This window comes from Sipha flava, unplaced genomic scaffold (assembly GCF_003268045.1).
Source record: "Sipha flava isolate LNK unplaced genomic scaffold, YSA_version1 232_pilon_pilon, whole genome shotgun sequence".
NCBI classification, from domain to species: domain Eukaryota; kingdom Metazoa; phylum Arthropoda; class Insecta; order Hemiptera; family Aphididae; genus Sipha; species Sipha flava.
Window position 1 is genome coordinate 1,440,074 of NW_020272869.1, and position 20,746 is coordinate 1,460,819.

The window sequence follows — 20,746 nt, forward strand, 5'->3', positions numbered from 1 at the left end:
ATTATATTAAAATTAATATTATAATTAAGTATGCGTATTTGGATTAATTTCTGGTGACCCACATTTATTATTATTATTATTATTATTTTTTTTTTAAAAAGTTTAAATTTAAATATCTAGTATATTTTCATATTAAAGTAATAGTTAATCCATATTCAACACTAGATGGTTTTGTTCCATATAAATGAAAATATTTTTCAACTTCAAAAATTGCGTAAAATTAGCCCATGGAATAACTGAAAAGCAAATAACCATACCTAATTTATATTTTTTTTTTCGAAGATATAAGTACCAAAATATGAAATTTGTTTATAATACTTTATGAATTTCGAAGGCCGTAACACGTTTGGGTACACTGTAATTACGTATGACAAGTAATAGGAATAATAAAAAAAAATATTATATAAGCTAATATTATTTCTACAGTTGATTGAATCAAAATCGATATAAGAACTAATCGTTTGAATAATATTTATTACTACAAGAACAATCTTTATTCCGTGATTTCTCTGTAATTTTTGATGTTAATATGTTATAATTAGCAAGTAAAGTTAATATTATGTCATTGTAAATAGTCTGTTTGTTTATTCTCTTATGAATATAATTTTATTTTTATTGACTATTTGCTTTGTACATATCAGTTATACTCGTTTTTATAATTAAAGGTATACCTATATCAAAAAGTTTTACAATGTATGTAGTAGATTTACTAAACATTCTCAAACACCTGAACATATTTAATTTATCTTACATTATGTGTACTCAAACATGTTTTGAATCTCTACCAAATTGTATTTTAAATGTCCTGTTAAAAATAAGCCACTTACCCAAACGTTTGGTTCCTTGTAAACAAAGCCGTATTTAAGGGGGACGATGGGGAAATCCGGCAGCTAAATTATAATCCATGTAGGAGAGTGACTAGGCACCGCTGTACCCTGGTGTAATATTGTTTTGTAAATATTATAAATAGATACCTATTAAATTGTAAGTAATAACTCCTACATTTATTAATAAATAAAAAATCTTATAACATCATCTGCATAATTAAAAAATTAAGACTAAATAAAGAAGTATAACTAAAAATTAATTTTAAAAATTAAAAATAAATCAATTTTTTTAGAGGGAGAGGTGTATAACTATGATTGACCCAGGGCGCAAAATTTATAAACACGGTCCTGCTTATGAATTATGTTTAATTACTTGTAAATAATCAAATCACATTTCGAGGAACTTAATTTTAATACTTTAATTTGTTAATACTTCAGTTGATGTTAAAAACTTCTTTTAAATACTTTTAGTCCATGGAAACTAATATTATTTTACCAATCGTAGAAATCGTGAACAGTATTTTTAGATTTATTTGTGTGAAAATATACAATCTATTGTATTCTAAATTTATGTCCGTCCAAATCGACTTTTTGGGTACATTAGCAATTGAAAACCTTACCAACTTTTTTTTATATTATTATAGTTACCAGGGACGGCGCGGGTGGGTGGGCAATAGGGGCAATTGCCCAGGGCTCCGCTGTTCTGATTTAACAGAACTTAAAATATTTTATTAATATAAATTATAAGACCCAACATTAATTTTGCCCAGGATCTCACAAACTCTAGCGCTGTCACTGAGAGTTACCATAAAATAATTGCAGTACCAAATCCTCGGTGATTAATTATAAAATAAATATATTATCTAACTTCAGATTTACATAGGAACCTGTAATTTAAAATCATTCATTATTTATTTAAAAAATATATTCTTAAACTTTATATCTGCTAGATAATAAGTTCTTTCTTAAGTTATTCAAGTATATATCGATATCGTATTTATACTTTATTCTTTAATAATTCTTATTTGTGTAGTTAATTTCTAAATGTTTTCTGGAAACTTTATATCTCCGATTTAGAATTCAGTCTCCGCATTCAGCATTATTTTGCTATTCCATTATTAATTAAAACTTATAAATATTATAAGAAACGATATTTGTGTTCTATGTATAACAGAAATTTGATAATGTTGACACTTTAATTTAAATCAAAATCATTCTTAACCATTTTTCAAAACTTCCATAAAAAATATTATGCTATAATAGATAATAATAATGTTATACTTAAAAATTATTTAAATTTTTCAAATTTGAATTACAATTCTTTAAGTTTTTAACACTACAAAGTTTAGATAGAGTTAGATAAACTCAAAGAAATTCTAATTTGTTTTACTTTTTTGTTATAGTATTATTTGAATAGTATAAATTTATAATTGCGTTTTTTAAATTTTATTATTACTTTTACTTATGTATATATATATATATATATATTAATTGTTTTTAGACGTGGTTAGTGTGTGAGTACTATATGTAATAACATACTTATAATATTGTATATATCTGTAATATTATCTCCTAGTTCATATCAGTTCCCTAATTAATGTTATTATTTTGTCAGCTCATGATTTGTGAGTTGTGTCAATTAAACATATAGTTAATAAGAATTGAATGAACTAGACATTGTTTGGATAAGCCATTGAAATTAACCAAGTCAAGTGAATTAAATCATTAAATTAAGTCAAAATTTCCACCTCTACTTATTTCCTATAATGCATAACAATTCCCAATGACTGTATTTTTAATGAAAAATTAAAAAAAAAATTTATCTAATTGAAAATATCAATTCAATGAAAAAAAACTGTTATCCAAATTCTCAACAGTTTTAACACTGTACATTTTGGAAACTAGTTAAATAGATTAGTTGATAATTGTTTTTTGATTAAAAAATTATTCCCTAATCGTTAAAATTACAATAAAACTGTTTTAAATGTAAAAAAATAAATATTTGTTGAAAGATATATTTTTACAATTAAAATAATGAATAAAAAATATATTTTTATTTGGATTTAGTTACTTGTTTATCATAGTTTAGGTACATTGTTGAATAAACCCTAATATTAATAAATATAATTATATTTTGCACTTTAGTAGAAAGTAAGCATATTTCAATAAAGATTAGTTACGGAATTAATATTTTCCCTTTTATTAGACGTGCTTAAAAAATTGTAGAAATATATTATTTACTTTCATCTATACTGTTTATAAACTGTAAAAAATGTAATTCAATTTTCATTGATTTCTTTATTTGATAATCTCATATAATAATGTTTATTTGTCGAAAAACTAAATTATCTATATTGTGTCTAACTTAAATTTTTATTTCCAGATGCAGTAATCGTAAATGGTAAAGAACCGATAAAACAGCGCATTATGTATTATGACGCTCCAAGCTAAAGTTCAACAACTAGAGGTAAAATTATGTACAATATTTTTGTATATATCTAAGCAATGAATAATTTAAAAAGATTTATTTACACAAATAGTTATTATTTATAATTTATGTAACAGTATCACAATCGTTTATTTTTCACCTATTCTTATAGCAAGGTGGTGTACAATCAAGGATAAAAACTGGTGAATCTATTGATAATTCTAGGCAATTTATGAAAAAACCAACTCCTTTACAATATATAAATATAACGAATTAGAAGAAACAGTTAAACAAATTGGTCTATTCATATCTATGTTTTGATAATATATAACTGACGATACTCATCTCAAATTTATTAAAATTGTCGAATTAAGTAACAAAAAATGTTTTAATACGTTTTAAGAAACACTCGTTTTATTATTTAGTTTCAATACAAGCATAAACTCTGCTACATAGAAACGTTTACGGTATTCGTATTATAGTTACAAACTTAAAATAAAAAACTTACCTCATATCATTTTTTCAATATATGATCATTTATTTTTACAATTGTATAATAAGTTAAATTTAAAAATCTGTATCTTAACATTCCAAAAACGAATTCAACCAGTTCTAAATGTTTACAACCTTGAAGGTGTAATCTTTTGGATATGTTTTTAATAATTATTCATAAGGAAATATGATTTGTTATTTAAACTGAAAATTATTTATACTTTGCAAGCTTATTGTACACTGACTATAATTTAGATGCTTAATATTCGTCAAAATGAGATATGTCTTTAAAATATTTATTTGATTATATCGATTAATTATCTGACAATCTTAGAATATTCTTACAGCATAATGAATAATCTCAAATAATCTTGTTATGAATTATCCTTCTCTGATTAAAGAATGATCATTCTGTGTATGTCTGAGTGAAGGACTCGATATTTTTAATGACATGACGTTAAATTATTTAGTTAAACTTTTCGGTTTTTATACATAATTATATAAACGTACTTATTCTTTAAATTTTTGAACATATTTCTTATTAAAATTATATGTAATATACATATTAGATTAAGTATTGTGTTTACTTTTATCTCTAGTAATTGTATATTTATGTTATACATGAACTCCGCGAACTTGTAAAAAATATTATATGATTAAATTATATTGTATAACAATTACGAAATATTGTATTTGTTTATTCAACAAAATTTCTTTTTATTTTACATTTTTAAAAAAAGGTTTAACGTTTGCAAATAAAATGCTTAATAACACATATTTGCTACAATTTACAATATTCAAATATTAATTTCTCTCAAATTTAACGTTCAAGTCGAGCACAATTATATATCATGCAGTGTATACACTATATATATAAACAATACGTTTAATAAAATAAAACTGCTTAAAATATAAATAAAAGTTAGGAATTAATATTAAATTACCATGCATGCGTTTTTTTTTCTTTTGATGATGTATGTAATTTTATGATTCACTGCTAAGTTATGCAATGTGACAAAAAATCATTTTGTCCATATTCTTAAAATGTCAAGATTAAATATTGTGAATTTTTAGTAATACCTACGGTAAAACAGTTTTATAATTATTAAAAAAATAATTATTGATAGAACATTTACACTAAAAGCCTTATTAAATTAATTATTAGATTATATTAAATTTAATTATTACTCATTAGGCATTAAATACAGCATTTGTCCAATTTAAAATATATCAATACTTAATTTTATTTTATTTTAGGATACATACCTTTCATAAGATTAATTTTATTTGATTATAAAATAATCAGGCAATTATTAATTGTTTAGTTAAAATTACATTATTTGAATAAATCTCCATTAGTTTATTAACTATAGCTTTACTATAAATTATAAATTCTAAGCACACTTAGTTTGGGGCTAGTGGTGTTCTAAATTTTAATTATACATTTTAATCTATTTGTTGATAACCTAAAATATAGTACATTTAATAATATTGATTTATCCCGAATTTCATATAAAATATTAGTTGGATCATTTGAATCTCAATAATAATGAGCTACAACTTGAATCGAGTTCACAAGTATATCTATTATATATACAAATATAGCATTTTGCTAATTAAATAAATAATATAAATAAAAATGTCATTGGTTATACTTAAGTTAAATTTTACTAAAAACATTTTTAGAAGATATTTCAGCCAACCCGTGATAATGTTAAATTATTCAACTTAAATATAATTACCAATTAGTATATATCTAACTGTTGATAATAATATTTCATAAATCATTTTAGTTCAATATAATTTTTATTTTTAGAAATGTGAATCATTGATGCATATAATTTAAGGCTGAGTGAAAATAATAAATATTTAGATGATAGAATACTTTCCAAGGCGATTAACAATTAACAATAATAACAAGCGATAAGTGGGTCATTTGTAGATGATGTATGAAGTTTTATACAGTAAAATTAATAATAATTTGTAAACGAGGAATGTATTACCTATGTATTGATATTATGATATATGTGTTTTTTTAACTTGTTAATTTTTAGCAAATTTTTTCTGGCTGGTGCATTAGGAATCTCGATTTTTAAAATTCTGTTGAGCTTTCCAAATAATTGGAAAAACCAGATGAAAAATTACTATAAGAAACGGTAACATTTATGGGATACCGATTTTCGACAAAATTATTTTTTTTTTTTATTGTCGTAACTTAAAAAATTATAATCGTTCAAACTTGACATTTTCACAGAATACTTAGATTACTATACTCTAGAAATGTTGTATTTTTTTAAATATTTTTACTTTTTTTGTTGCATATAAATAAAATGGGAACAAATATTTTATTATCTGAAGAACAAAAATGAATTGTATTTATGTAATTCTTAAAAAATACCTACTCCAAATCATAAGTAAAAAATACATATTAATCAAAATTATTGATATAAAACATTTATTACATTTATTTTATTTATTCGTATGGCCAGAAACAGAAAAATTAATAAATACTTAGGTAGGGTTGTATAGATGTATGTATTATGTATTGTGTGTATGACTAACTTTTGTTCTGTAACATGTAACGTAATTATATAGAATATTACTATGGAATTGTCGCCTGTTATAGAGGGATTACAGAAAACTAGGACAGAGAGAGAACTTGTAGCTCTAAAAAAGCTCTAAATATGCAAGCACTCAATGCACTGAAATACCCCATAATATGCACTTAAAAAATGTTTTCACCTTTTTATTTAAAATTATTAATAAAATAAATAGCATTAAAAACAAGGCAAAATAATTACATAATTTAAATATATTATATACCCTAGTCAAATAAACAAAATACATTTTACTTAATTTTCTTAATTTTCTCTAAAGAAACGACGTTAGATCGTTATCACTTTTAGGAAAAATGTGTGCCCGCGGATAGTCAAAAACCATATTATACAACAAAAATTCAAAATAAATAAATTTTTATCCAAACATTTTGACTGTATTGTTTGAAATAAAAATGTCACTTCGGAAAAAATCAACTTAAGTTAAATATGTCTTAAAAAATATAAAATAGCGCTTAGAAGTGTAAAATATGCCCTAAAAACAAAAAGGACTCAAAATATGCATTTATATGCAAAATAAAATTTCAAAACTTTTGTGAAAACATGAAACGTATTTGTTTTGTACTTTGCTATTTTTGTGACTGTGCAAAACAAATATGCAAATGCTTCAAGTCCTCTGCCCTACAGATAACCAATATCAAAATATTGCTTTGTCTTTGTAAACACTAATAAATAATTTTTATTTTTAGGGCGTCGAATTACCACGATGCCGTCTATGCAAATGTTTGGACGTAGATGGCTGGCCGGTACAGATGATTTGGTTTTTCCGGGATTATTGGAACTTTTAATGCGGGGAATATGGTAAGTTAAAAATATCAAACAGTTTTGCTTGATATTATTTATTTTATATTTTGAGGAATTATTACTTGAATGGAGTTTTGTTATTATTGAGTGTTTCTTTTTAATCAGCTTCTGAATTATATTTATTATTAAAGTATTAAATATACTACTTCTAAATAAATAAAAATTACTATAATTCAAAAACACTTCTCAGTTTGTTTTTTACGTGTTAACTATACAACTTCTTGCATAAACTAAACTATCAAAGGAACAAAATATTAATTATTTTATAATGCATTATACATTTACTCTAATTACAAATAATTTACCATAGCACTTACTGTTTATAGTTTATAGTTAATAGCGTTCTTCAAACACCCCCTACAACTTCTTTCAGATAAGAAATATACTAGCAGACCCGTTAACAAAAATAGATTATCATCTGATAACTCCATTGTTTTATAGTCTTAATCATTATACTGAATGTATTCCAAATATAAAACTTAATTCTTTTGAGAAATATATTTTTTCCTTTTTTCTTTATGAATACCTAGGTATGATTTCACATATCCTTTGAGGTATTCAAGGACTTTTCTAGGGGTCCACAGACTTACGTTTAGATTAAACTAACGTCTTAAAATGATGAACTTTATTTTTTTTAATTCTTAATTAATTTTTAACTATAATTTAAACTTATAATTAATTTATAGAATTTAAATTGAAACACTCATACGTCGTACTTGAAGGTTTATATTGTAAAGAATTTATTGTACTTGTTTTAAGATCATTAATCCTTTATTATAAAAATACATAGCCTTATTTTTTTATCGTAAAATATTTTCAAAAAGGTTTTTCTGAATTAAAAAAATAAAACAAATTAAAGGAGTTAAATTATTCAAGCTTTAAATACTTTAAATATTCACAAGATTCAAGTCATATATACAAAATGAATACTTACATGAATACGTAAATTATAGATACGTTTATACTCCTGGTGAAAATACTTGAGTTTACGGCTATTTTAAAATCGATCAAAACTCAAGTTCAAATTTCAAGGTCTAGAGATTTAATGGCTTCCTTTAGAACTTCACTTAATAAAGAAATCATCCCTTGACTAATATATAATTTACCATTAATATTAACAGTAACTGTTTAAAAATGAAGTACAATGAATCTCTGTTACTGCATAGATATTTTTAACAATTTTTTATCCTCATAACAAATATACACACTTATTATTTCCATGTTCAACTTTCTATCGTATCTATCGTATCTTTCTATATTATTGTATACCTAAGTTAATACCATTTAAGATTTTATTAGAATTTCAAATTTCTTCATATACAATTGATAACATTGTAATCGTATCAATGGATTTAATTTATTTATTGATTCCTATTCTAAATACGAGTAGTTTTACCCAGGCACGTATCCAGAAACGTTTCATGGGTTGGGGGGGGGGAGTCAGCAAGTTTAAATTTACTATGTTATTTGTAAAAAAATAGCGTATGTTGAAACAATTAAATTATTCAATTTATTGTGTTTAAACAGATAAAAAATATTAAACCTTATTATTAAAATACATAATATACATTATATTCGAATTTCCAGAGTTAAAATAGTTATCACCTAATTACAATACTTTATCAATTTTTCATTTTTTTTTTGCCAATTCATCTAACACTTCTTCTGGATTAACTTCAATTGTCCTGTTAATATTTAGCTTTTTCATATTATTATTATTGTTACGTATTTATTAACGCCCATTCAGGCAAAAAGTATATATAAATGATACTATATAAGTTAATTTACTATTTGAGGTTAATGAGGGGGGTTCTGGCCGACCCCCCTATGAATATGCCACTGATTGTACCTATTGTAACTTTATACTTTAAAGCAGTGCTTCCCCAACTTTTTCGACTCAAGGAGCCCTTTTGATCCAAGGATTTTTCAGGGTGCCCTTCTCTAAGTCAAAGCATGACTAATCATAAGAAAAATGTTAGACCTGATAGTATTTCATGACGGCGCGGCGCCCTTATACATAAATCGCGGCGTACTAGGACGCCGTGGCGCACACTTTGGGAACCTATGCTTTAGAGTTTACACTGAAATGCAATATCTTATTTTAAGTACAAGACACAAATTTTCAGTGCCTTAAAAATAATGATAACTCGTTCATTTTGATTATTAATATTTTCGAATATTCTCGTTAAATTTTATGAGAAGCAAATATATTTTTTAAAAAAATGTATTTTCAAAATTATTTTAATTTTCTTGTTTAGAAATCCATAGTATTTGACTAATTTTTTTATTTAAGTCTGGTAGTTGTTATTTCAAAATTAATTGAAACATTGTACGCTATTAAATATATCACTTTTTATAATGTCATTACATTCTAATTGTATTATCCACCGGAAACTATCCGAATATTTCAAGGTAACCATCTAATTTATACTTTTGATACACGACTATCATACCAATTGTTACCAACGTAATTGCAGGTAATTTTGATAGTAATCGTACATACTACCATAATGTCCATAATAACTGTTAAATATCCACAATATTATATTTTTACGTCACGCAAATTAATCTACTATCCTTGTCTTCTTATAATATTATGTCGATAAACATTTTTGAAAAAAAAACTCAATGATCACTGTTGTTGTTTAGATACGAAACTTAAACAAAATTATATGTAACAAATATGCAAGGCTGGGCATTAACGTATTATTTTTTCATTTATCCCAATTAAATTAATTTTGATTTTTAAGATCAGAAAAATATTTTTGTAATATATTGCGTTCATGGAATTTAGAAAAATATAAAAATAAAAATTTCGAAGAATTTTTAGATAAGAATATAATATTTATCACGATAATAATGATGGGACCCACCAGTCTCGGGAAATGTAGTCAACCGTCTTAAGACTATTGAGTAAAAATAGCCATGCCACCCATGAATTACATTACCATTGTCATGAAAAGTGACCATAAATCTATATTACTTTAATAGGTACATATTATCTTATTATTAGAATTATTCCATAATCGATGATATTATTAAATAAGAGAAGAAATTCAATAGCTGATCAAAATGTTGAGTTGACTGTTTTATCGAGATTCATTAAGTATTTTGATTAACTTGTCCATTGTATTGTTTTATATATTTTGATTTTAATAAAGTTAAATAATATTATATATTTATTTTAATGTTTTGTATCTACTGTATACATTTATTGTCTGTATAATTTTATAGTTATACTTTCAGCTGTAGTAATTACTTTTAGTTTTCATACAGTTATTGAACATTAAAAAATATACTTTTTATCGTAGGTATGTGATTTATATGAAAAATAAATAAAATAAAAACCATATATAAATTATCGTAAATCTAACATTTGAGTACTTAAAATCCCAATGAAGAAATGTATATTTTTCTACTGTAATTAGGGTTAAATAGAAAATATTCTTGAATAAGATTTGTATGCATTTTCGTTATCATTAATGTTAATTAAGATCTGTTGTAAATTGTTAATAAATAAATATATATATATATATATATCACTTATATCAGTGCTTAATGTGAATAATATTTTTTTTTGGTAATTAATTTTTAACTTAATTTATGTAAGTCTCATATGAATTAACTTAATTGAACATGATCTCAATTAATTTAACTTAACTGAGTTAAAAAATATCATTAACTTGTCCACCCTTGGTTATAATATATAATTTTCCACAGAAATTTCCAAGATCCCAACGATATTACTTTAGTTTCTTTAAATTTATAAATACAATAATATAAATATATTCTTCTTATATTTTACCACTTTTTTATAGTTCATTAATATATTATAAATTTAAACAATTTCGATAAAATAATATATTATAGAGAGATAAAAAAAAAATTTAAATTATTGTCGTACAGTTGATCAGAAATCGTTAGAAGTATAGTTGTATACACCGTTAAAATTATATTTGAATTCGATTTGTAGTCTATCAGTGTTTCTGTCATTCAATATAAATTATGCTAATGTATGAACTTCCTGTTTTATTCGTTATATTCATTACTTAACGTTTTGTTTCAATTCATGAATAGTATATAATGCTATACTACTTATGTACTGCTTGAATGCTTAAAATTGACGCACAACAAAATATAAATAAATTTAATTTTATGTTATAAAAATGTCTAAGAGTGTTGTGCATATTGAAAAAATACAAATTATATTGATTTACATAATTACATAATAACATTTTTTTTGGATGAGCATTACTAATTACAATTATAAAAGTAGTTACATAATTTACTCATATTGACCATAAATATAATTTTTATATTTATCATAAATTGATTTATAATAAAATATAATTATCATTTTAATTATTAAGTGTTTTCATTATTTATTTTACATATTTTACCATTAAATTTATGTATTTTAATTATTTTTTTGAAAATATTATCCTTGATCATATTTTGCATTAAATGATTCATTATTTCATATTATATTATTAAATTCTTAATTTAAAGGTTGTCTATGAACAATAATTTCAGTATCCCTATTTATTATGCACTGTTTGTTCAAAATATCTGCAAATCTATTTTTAATATTAACAATAGTCATTAGAATTTTGTAAAAGAACTATACACAATCGAAAAAGTTACCCATTGGTCTGATTATTAATTTTTATACAACGATGTTTTCTTAAAAATAATTCTTCTAGAAAAATTATTTTTATTTTTGTTCTTGTAAAAGTCTGAATTTATAAGATAGGTAAAATTTTCAAATATTTAAACGTAGGTAATTATATAATTTATGGTTTAAAAGTAGAGTGAAAATGTTTTAAAAATCAATTTGTACATATACGATATTTTACAACTTTATAAATTAAAAATTTATATTAATTCATTATAATTTGTTTTTAGCTGGCCATTTTGATTGACAGTTGAGGTAAATCAGTACTAGTATAAAGTAAACATCTTGTGTATCTTAATTTTTATAATTTATTTTTATATTACTGACTAAAATGTACCTCAAAAGAACCTCAATAGTACTGAGTTAGTACCAATGAAAACTTGGATATGCTTAAATATATTTCACGCTTATTTAGTCTCACATGAGATTCCAAAGATTTAGAACTGAATCATTAAAAATCATTTATTTTCAACAATCAACTTTTACATAATTTACATGAATGTTTAAAGTCTCGATTTTTCTGGTTAATAATGATGTAACAAGTAACAACTATGAGCATGTGCTGACAGGAGTGAAGTGCATACGGATATTTGCCCAAGGCTCCGCTTTTTATTTAGGACTTCATACTGTATAAACAACGACCTACAAAAAGAAATTGGTATACGTCGTTCCGTTTTATACTTAGTTCGCCAATTTGTTGCAAAAAATATTATGTAAAATATACCCAGAGTGATTAGAAATTCGTTTGCAAAATTGCTAATTTAACCTAACCTAATCTATGCAATCCCTACATTGTAACTTACAATTCCGATTACTCTGCAAAAAGTAGTTATTTTACTTATATATTTTGTAATGTAAATATGTGTAATAAAATAATTTAAGAAAAATTACTGTTAAGTTACTTATGCTTCTATTTGTCCACATATTGAAATAATTATATTTCTGATTATTTTATATATTTTAAAGAATATATAATTTATAATATTAGATTACAGCAGATATAAATAACTAGTAAGACAAATTTAAGTGAATCATAGTTTTTAAGTTTTAATATTTTAGAATACTACGTAGAAATTATAATTTTAAGAGTCAAAAATAGTCTAGAAATAAAAAAAAGGATACTTGATAAAATAATTCATAGCATGTAAGAAATATCAGTCACTGATTATACCTATAATATATTTTAATATTAATTAAGGAGATTGCAAGCAATGATTTTCTGTCTCTATCACACATATTACACAATGATTTACACGTTTTCTTTTTCTAATGTACCGATCGATCAATTGATGCTGTGAGAATTTTAAAAACTCATTTTAATTCATTCTAAAATGTACTTTAGATAAACTTTCCCACTTTTTTTATCTTGTCGCCCAAAATTTCACGAAAAATAAAAATTAAACAAATTGAAAGTATAATAATTAACTAAAGACTATTTTTTGTTTGGTGTGTTAAAAATAACATGGAAAGTCATTCTAATATTGACAAATTTAAATAAATTTTTTAAATCCTTATCGCATCGATTCATGGATCAGTACGTTGGAAATATAACGAATCTAATTCCTTATACTACTCGTGTGATAGATAGAGATAGAAAATCATGGATTGCAATCCCCCTTAAATATTTGAATTGATTAAACTGTGATGCAAAATATTTTTCAATTTGTATTATTGAATAATATAAGTCAACGTTTTGTTTTCAACAAAATTATCATTTATAAGTCACCACTGTCAGTTAACTTTGGTAATGGTACTTTGAACCACCTTCAAGTAGTTACAGATGTATTTTGCTCCAAATCGTACCATCTCATCTTATAGTCAGCACCACTATTTACTCAACCAGAATGGTAATTCATTCCATTACCAAATAAATTGTTACGTTTTTTATATAGATTTATTACTTTCTCGTTTACCATGTCAATAAGTTTTACAAAAGTATAAACGTTTTGAAGGCAAGTATTTTATAATAAAACGCTATTGTAAACTTATTGTAACTAATTGTATACTATAATATTTTACTATCGTATAATCTTCAAATAATAATCCTTTGTCTTTTATACTTCTGATATTTTTTCAGTATTGCAATGAGTATCTATTACAATGTGAATTAAAAATATAACTTCTTCTCACCTTACTGATCCATTAATGATCATTTCTGTCTTCAAAAGGTCTCGTCATCTATGTTGTAAGTCACCGCAAAGGTTACATTCTGGTCTATCTCTTTCAAGTCTCTGATTTTTACATCGATCCATTGGATTCTAGGAGCCTAGTGTTGCTCATTTTTCCTGCGAGTATTTTATTTTTTTATTTGTCCATCTGCTCTTCAAGTATGTCCAAACCACTCCAATCGTTTATTCCTTATAAACGCTAAGATATTTTGTCTGTAATAAAATCTCTGTAATTCCTTGTTTCTTCTCCTTTCTAAGATATTTGTTTATTGATTAAATCGTGGCTCATAGATTTTCTGGATTATTTTTCTCTTAAGTATAATTAATTTTCTCTCATTGTCTTTTGTTAAGGACTATATCTCGTAAGCATATGTTATTAACTATGTTAGCGTCGAATTTGTAGGTGCCATTTAAATGATTATTTAGTGATCAACAAAATATGGTCAATTATTTTATTATTATGATCGAAGTGTTATGTGGCAGATTGGGTTTAGGCCTCTTTCATACGAGGCCACCATGGCAGCGTCACCACAAATTATTAATAACTAAATTAAGGTTTTCACATTTGGTGAAGCCACAAATTTGGCCACGCCACTCTTATCAGTTCATGTGACCAAATATGCTAAACGCGTGGCCAAAATTGTCGGGCCACCAGTTAAATTTATATTATTTTGATGTAAAAACTGCTAGTGGTGCGTTTGTTCATTGTTTTTGACATTGTCGATATTTTTAGTTTTTACCATGGATAGCAGAAATTCTAATAATTCATTAAATAATTTAATTAACATCTTAAAATAATTAAAAAACTTATCTTCATATTTATAAAAAATAGAACAAAATTAATATAGTCGAACATTTTTTTTTCTATTTACAAGAGTCCAAGACGATCATAACAAAAAATCATAAAATAAATTAAATTTAAATAAAGTTAAATAAAATGTAAATATTAAACAAAAAAGTACCCATTTTGTTATTATTATTTTAAATAAATATAATTAAATATGTTTGGTAACATGATTTTTACAATAAAATTTTTAAACTACGATTAATACATTTTTATACGCATTTTTTAGATCATTAAAATCCCAGCCTAAATTATTACCAATATATTGTCACTGATATTTTATTCAATATATGAACCAACGTTCATTATTTATTAAACTTTTTTATTTAAGATATTAGAAAGATATTATGACACCAACTTAAACTTACTAATTAAGATTAAATTTATTATACTTCAAAGTAATACTCGTATTATATTTTAAAATGTAATTGGCTTTGGGTTTTATAAATTATCCTTAGAGTTATTGCTTAACTGTGACCAAATATATCAGATATAAAAATCTAATTACAACCACTAGTATATTTTTCCATAGGAATTTCATATTATGTAATAATTCCACATTAAAAGTTCAATTTATATATGATAGTAATGTACGTTCATATGTAATAGTACTCAATTATGAAAAGCATATTTATTTTATTGTTTGGTTCAAAAATGGTTGAATACTATCTATATATTATATAAACTAAGTACTAATTTATTAAAATTATATTTTTTTCTTAATATTGGCTTTGATTATGGAACATTTTTCAATTAATTATTACTACTAATTAAAATATTAAAATCTGGTGAAAGGATGCCATACCTGCATGTGTTATTTTCATTGTACAAATTTAACTCTTTCAAACTTAAATGGGACTGAAATTATGTATGTAATATTATAGATTGTCTACAATATTTTAATTTTAATTTAAGCCAGTTATGATTTTGTATAATACTGCAATTTCAAAAATCTCAGAACTCATTTAAAAATAAATTAAAAAATATCATATGCAAAGAAAACTCTCAGATAACCCAGCTAGAATATTGAAATGAAGCTAACAATTTACTACTGAATATCTTCTTAAATCATCTAATCTTAATTTTTATGTATACATATAATTAAAACCGGCTTTTATTAAAATCTTAACAACAGTAATTTTAAACAAAACAATATTCAGGATACAATATATTTATGTGTAATAAAATTAAAATAAATTATAAATATAACTAAGTACGAAATTATTGGTAGTTATTCAATATTGACATTATTCTTGTTAGGGTTGCATTTTTTGCAAAATTGTTTCAACCAAGTGATATGAAAAAAAAATCTTTATTTTGAGTATTATCAGGGATGCGAATACATACACATTCTGATAACAAATTTTCCAACGCTAACAATTTACAATCAAATTTGAACCGTTTGGTTGATTGGTGTATTGTTAATGATCTTTCTATTAATACATCAAAATGTATTCATATTACTTTACATTTTTATAAATCTATTATGAATTTTAAGTCCTGGATATATAATGAAAAAATCATTCATACAGATCAAGTTCTTGACTTAGGGATTATTTTTTCAAATGACTTAAGTTTTAATTCTCATATTCAATTTACTTTTAAGGGTTAAGAGTAGTTGAGTTTATATATTTAAATATAATTCAAATTTAAAAATATATAATATCTTATTGCTCTTTATCAAGTATTGATTAGGTCCATTTTAGAATTTGGGGCTGTAGTTTAGAATCCGTCCCAGTCTAGTCAAATTGATAAGCTAAATAAACTTCAAAGACATTTCATACAAATTTTGGATAATAATATGTAGTGGCGTATCCAAAATTTTTTTTGGGGGGAGGGTTATAAAAAATGGAACATTAAATTTTTTTTGAATTTTGTGTGTTTTTATTATAATCAATAAACAATATACATACAATAAACATTTTCGGGGGGGAGGGGTTTATAACCCCCTTACCCCCCTGGATACGCCACTGATAATATGTCTTCTTTGGATATTGCTACTCGTATTGGTCTTGTATCATTCTCGTCTTAAGTATGATATTGTATTTATTTATAAATTAATAAATGGTATGATGGATTATTTTGAATTTTTATCACAAATTGGTTTTAAAGTTTCTGCATTTAACTCTAGGAATGTTTTAAGTTTTTATATCCCCTCCCCCCCAGTACACATAACTATGTAACTAGCTGTTCAATATGCCACTTGCCTAAGTCATATAACAAACTTCTTAATTTTGGCTTTAATTTTGACATATATCAAAATTAAAACCATATATTTTGTACTAAATTGTAGCATATAAGTGTATCTAATGTCATAAAATTTCTGACGTACTATATATCTGTACATGACCTCTTGCGAGTGTTAATTAATAAATGAATAAATAATTTAATGTAATGAATTTCAATTTAGAACTACATTGATTTTTGGTGATGTGTTTAACTTTAAAATTATTAAATTCAGTAAGAAAAAAATTAAGGCTAGAATTAACTTTACAGCAATATTAACAACTATATAATGTTTTAAAAATAAAATATTTATTTTCAAATTTTTTATGATTAATTCTGTAAACTTTGATTTTCAGGCTAACTTTAATGAGTTGTGTGCTATGCCGTTATTACCAATGGACATTCAACTGTGTGACTGGTGGCTTATTAGTCAGAATTTATCTTATTGGGATAGTTGTAATGCATTCCATAATTATTCTGATAGTCATGGTTTTAGTGAATCGGAGTGCTCAAGGAGCAATATATGATACAAAAGCTAGACGTTTTGTTCCGCATATACTAGTTACAAAGTAAGATAAATATTATAAATATTTGTCAAAACTCATATTTTTATTTCATATAGTTAATTTATTAATACATTATATTTTATAGGATTATATTACTCTTACCAGAAATAGGATTAAACATACTTGGAACTATATGGACTTACACGGATTGTATACAATGTGACCATGAACATTTTACAAATACTGTTGTAGAAAGTAAAAATTAAAAAAAAAAATTAAATATTTGTTATTATACTAATTTATTTATTTATTATTTTTATTAGTTGGAGTACTGTTCAATTGGGTTATGTTAGGAGGTTTAATATTTTTATTAGCTATGGTGTTAGATCCAGTTGGTTCATTGAAAATTCAAGAAGGAGCTAATAGTAATGTAGATACAGATACACTGTTACATCGTAAAGTTACTCGCATTTGGGTGAGACGCTTCAGATGGTTTTTTTGCTGGTTAATTAGAGATGAACATTCACATGAAGCATTTTCTCAAGCAGCTGGTCAGTAATACTAAATATAAATGGCATAAATGTAAAATGATTGTTAAAAAATATAAATTATGTATTTTATTATTTTTTTGCATTCAGGACTAATGAGTTCTATGTTCCGAAATACCGACATTGTCCCATCAGACTTTATAGCTGGTTTTGTATTGTTAAGAGTAAAGCAAAAACGTGAGTCTAGAGAACAAAGAAGACTTGCTCTCTTAGCTGAACAAAGATATAACTGTACTTCTAGTATGTAAAAATTAAATTTGCTAAATTATATTTTTTTTATTTGTTTAAGTACTTAAATATTTGTCTTTTAGTTGTTAGTGAGTGTTTTACTGGAAAACCAAATTGGATGTGTTTAAAAAAAGCCAGGCATTATCTACAATTATCTGTTGCTATTTATGGTTGGCCATTTCTGATTTACCGTTATTGTATAACAGGGTTATTTAAAATGATGCCTAAATTTCTTTGCTGTGCTTGTTTTAGGTAAATTATTTTATTTTATTAGAATTTAAACACATAAATTATGATTATTTTATTCATATAGAGCTAAACCGACTGTGGTCAAAGAAGATAATTGCTGTCTATGTAACTTTGCAGCAATTCGGTACATGTCAAAACTACATTCTAAAGATATTTTATTCGCTTCATTTGTTAATCATATCTTTGAATTACCATTTTTTGTTACTGCTGATCATGAAACTAGTAGTATTGTCATCGCTATTAGAGGATCATTATCAATGCGAGATATATTCACAGATCTGACTGCTGTTGTAGAAAAATTAGATGCCTATGGAGTTCCACCTGATAGCTATGTAAAAAACAAAACTTTTTTAATTGTAAGCCTACTCAAAACTAAAAATATATTTTTTATTCGTTTTTAGGCTCATAAAGGAATGTTATGCAGTGCAAAATACATTAAAAGTGAATTAGAAAATCATAATGTTTTAGAAAAAGCTTTTACCAATTTTCCAGAATACAATCTTGTAATCACTGGTAAAGTTAATTAAATATCTATTTTTTACTATTTAAAAGTTTTAATTTAAATATTTATGATACCTAGGGCATAGCTTAGGTGCTGGAACATCAGTACTTTTAGCATTTTATATGAGACCATTGTATCCTAATCTTAAAGTATATGCATTTGCTACACCAGGTAATCACACAATCAAAATTATAATGTATTGTCTTTCAAAATATTAATTTTAGCTAATTTATTTATGAAACATTTATATAACAATCTATGTACTACATTTTTAAACCACAATGAATGTAAATTTTTTTATAATAGCTATCTGATACAATTTGAAATGCCTTATTTGTTGTACTAAAATTATTAGATTAAAATTAAAATTTTGATTATAGCTGGATTATTGAGTCGAGAAGCTGCAAGAATAGCTGAAGATTTTACTTTATCTGTTGGTGTTGGTGATGATATGGTTATGCATATGACAATTGATAACGTTGAAGATTTGCGAACAAATATGATTCAAGTTCTACAATCGTGTAGATTACCAAAAGTACAGTTATTTTTAATAGTATCTTCTATTATCTGGATTTATAACATTATTTGTTTTTTAATAACAAATAGACTGGTAGTTTAACTAAAATCCTTTATTAAATTTAATCAATATTATTGTTTGACCAAATTATTTATTTATCAAACAAAAAATGTATCATAAACATATACATTAAGTTCCCGTTACAACAAATACCAATACAACGAAAAATCCCGTCATAACAAAAGTCATAGAAGTCCCCTACCGAAAAGCTATTAAAACAATGTTAAATGAATCTCAATATAACGAAATAATTGATTTTTAAAAATCCTGATACAAATAAAATATTTGTACTGGTTAAAATATATATTCCCTTCTTATTTTAATCTAAATATAACAAGCATACAATTTTATGAAATTATGTACCAGACTTCATCTTTACAAACATTCACCAACTACAAAATTATTTATTTTCTATTAAAACAGTAAACCTTGTTCAAAATAAAATTGCCAATTATCTATAGTAAATTTTTTTTTTTGTAAATTATTGAACTTTAAAATATTTATTATTTATTTGTACATATTTGAATTATATAATGTTTTGGAAATTTTTTTTATTAGAATTTTTTAAATTTTTATTATAACAAAAAAAAATTTGGTCCCTTGGAGTTTGTTGTAACGGGAACTTATTGTATAACTAATATATTGTTTGACATTAGCAAGAGAGCCTTTGATAGAAGTGCAGTATTATTAAAGCACATTTAAACAATAAATCACATAACAGCCTAAATTCTACAATAATAGTTTCTGATTATATTTTTATTAAAATACCACAACAAGAGGAAATAATATATGAATGATTTTAACTAAATAGAACTTTATAACTTAACTTCTTTGCTTGAAGCTAGTTTTAAAAATTAAAATGTAAATTAGTTACCATTACTTACAAATTTTAAGTTGTAAAACAAAGGAGCATTAATTTTCATTAATTAGAAAATATAAATTTTAAAATCTAATCTACTCTAAATATTTTATAAAAAAATAGGTAGATTTTCAGTACTTAAACTATTATTATTTTGCTCAAGATCAACATGTCATAATTCAAAATGATTTATTTCTT

At 24.3% G+C, this 20,746-nt stretch overlaps 1 protein-coding gene across 3 annotated transcripts in view; it reads left to right on the forward strand.

Annotated features, from left to right (window-relative positions):
• Positions 1-20,746, forward strand: part of LOC112683678 (sn1-specific diacylglycerol lipase beta) — a 28,884-nt gene that overhangs the window by 7,017 nt on the left and 1,121 nt on the right. For all 3 annotated transcript variants that reach the window (XM_025554814.1, XM_025554813.1, XM_025554812.1), the window contains 11 exons: positions 3,211-3,294; positions 7,052-7,163; positions 17,436-17,648; positions 17,731-17,840; positions 17,909-18,136; positions 18,224-18,373; positions 18,445-18,613; positions 18,675-18,942; positions 19,012-19,123; positions 19,191-19,283; positions 19,493-19,647. In XM_025554814.1, coding sequence (XP_025410599.1) covers positions 7,069-7,163; positions 17,436-17,648; positions 17,731-17,840; positions 17,909-18,136; positions 18,224-18,373; positions 18,445-18,613; positions 18,675-18,942; positions 19,012-19,123; positions 19,191-19,283; positions 19,493-19,647 — 1,593 coding nt within the window. In that variant the 5' untranslated portion in view covers positions 3,211-3,294; positions 7,052-7,068. The remainder of the gene's footprint in view (positions 1-3,210; positions 3,295-7,051; positions 7,164-17,435; positions 17,649-17,730; positions 17,841-17,908; positions 18,137-18,223; positions 18,374-18,444; positions 18,614-18,674; positions 18,943-19,011; positions 19,124-19,190; positions 19,284-19,492; positions 19,648-20,746) is intronic.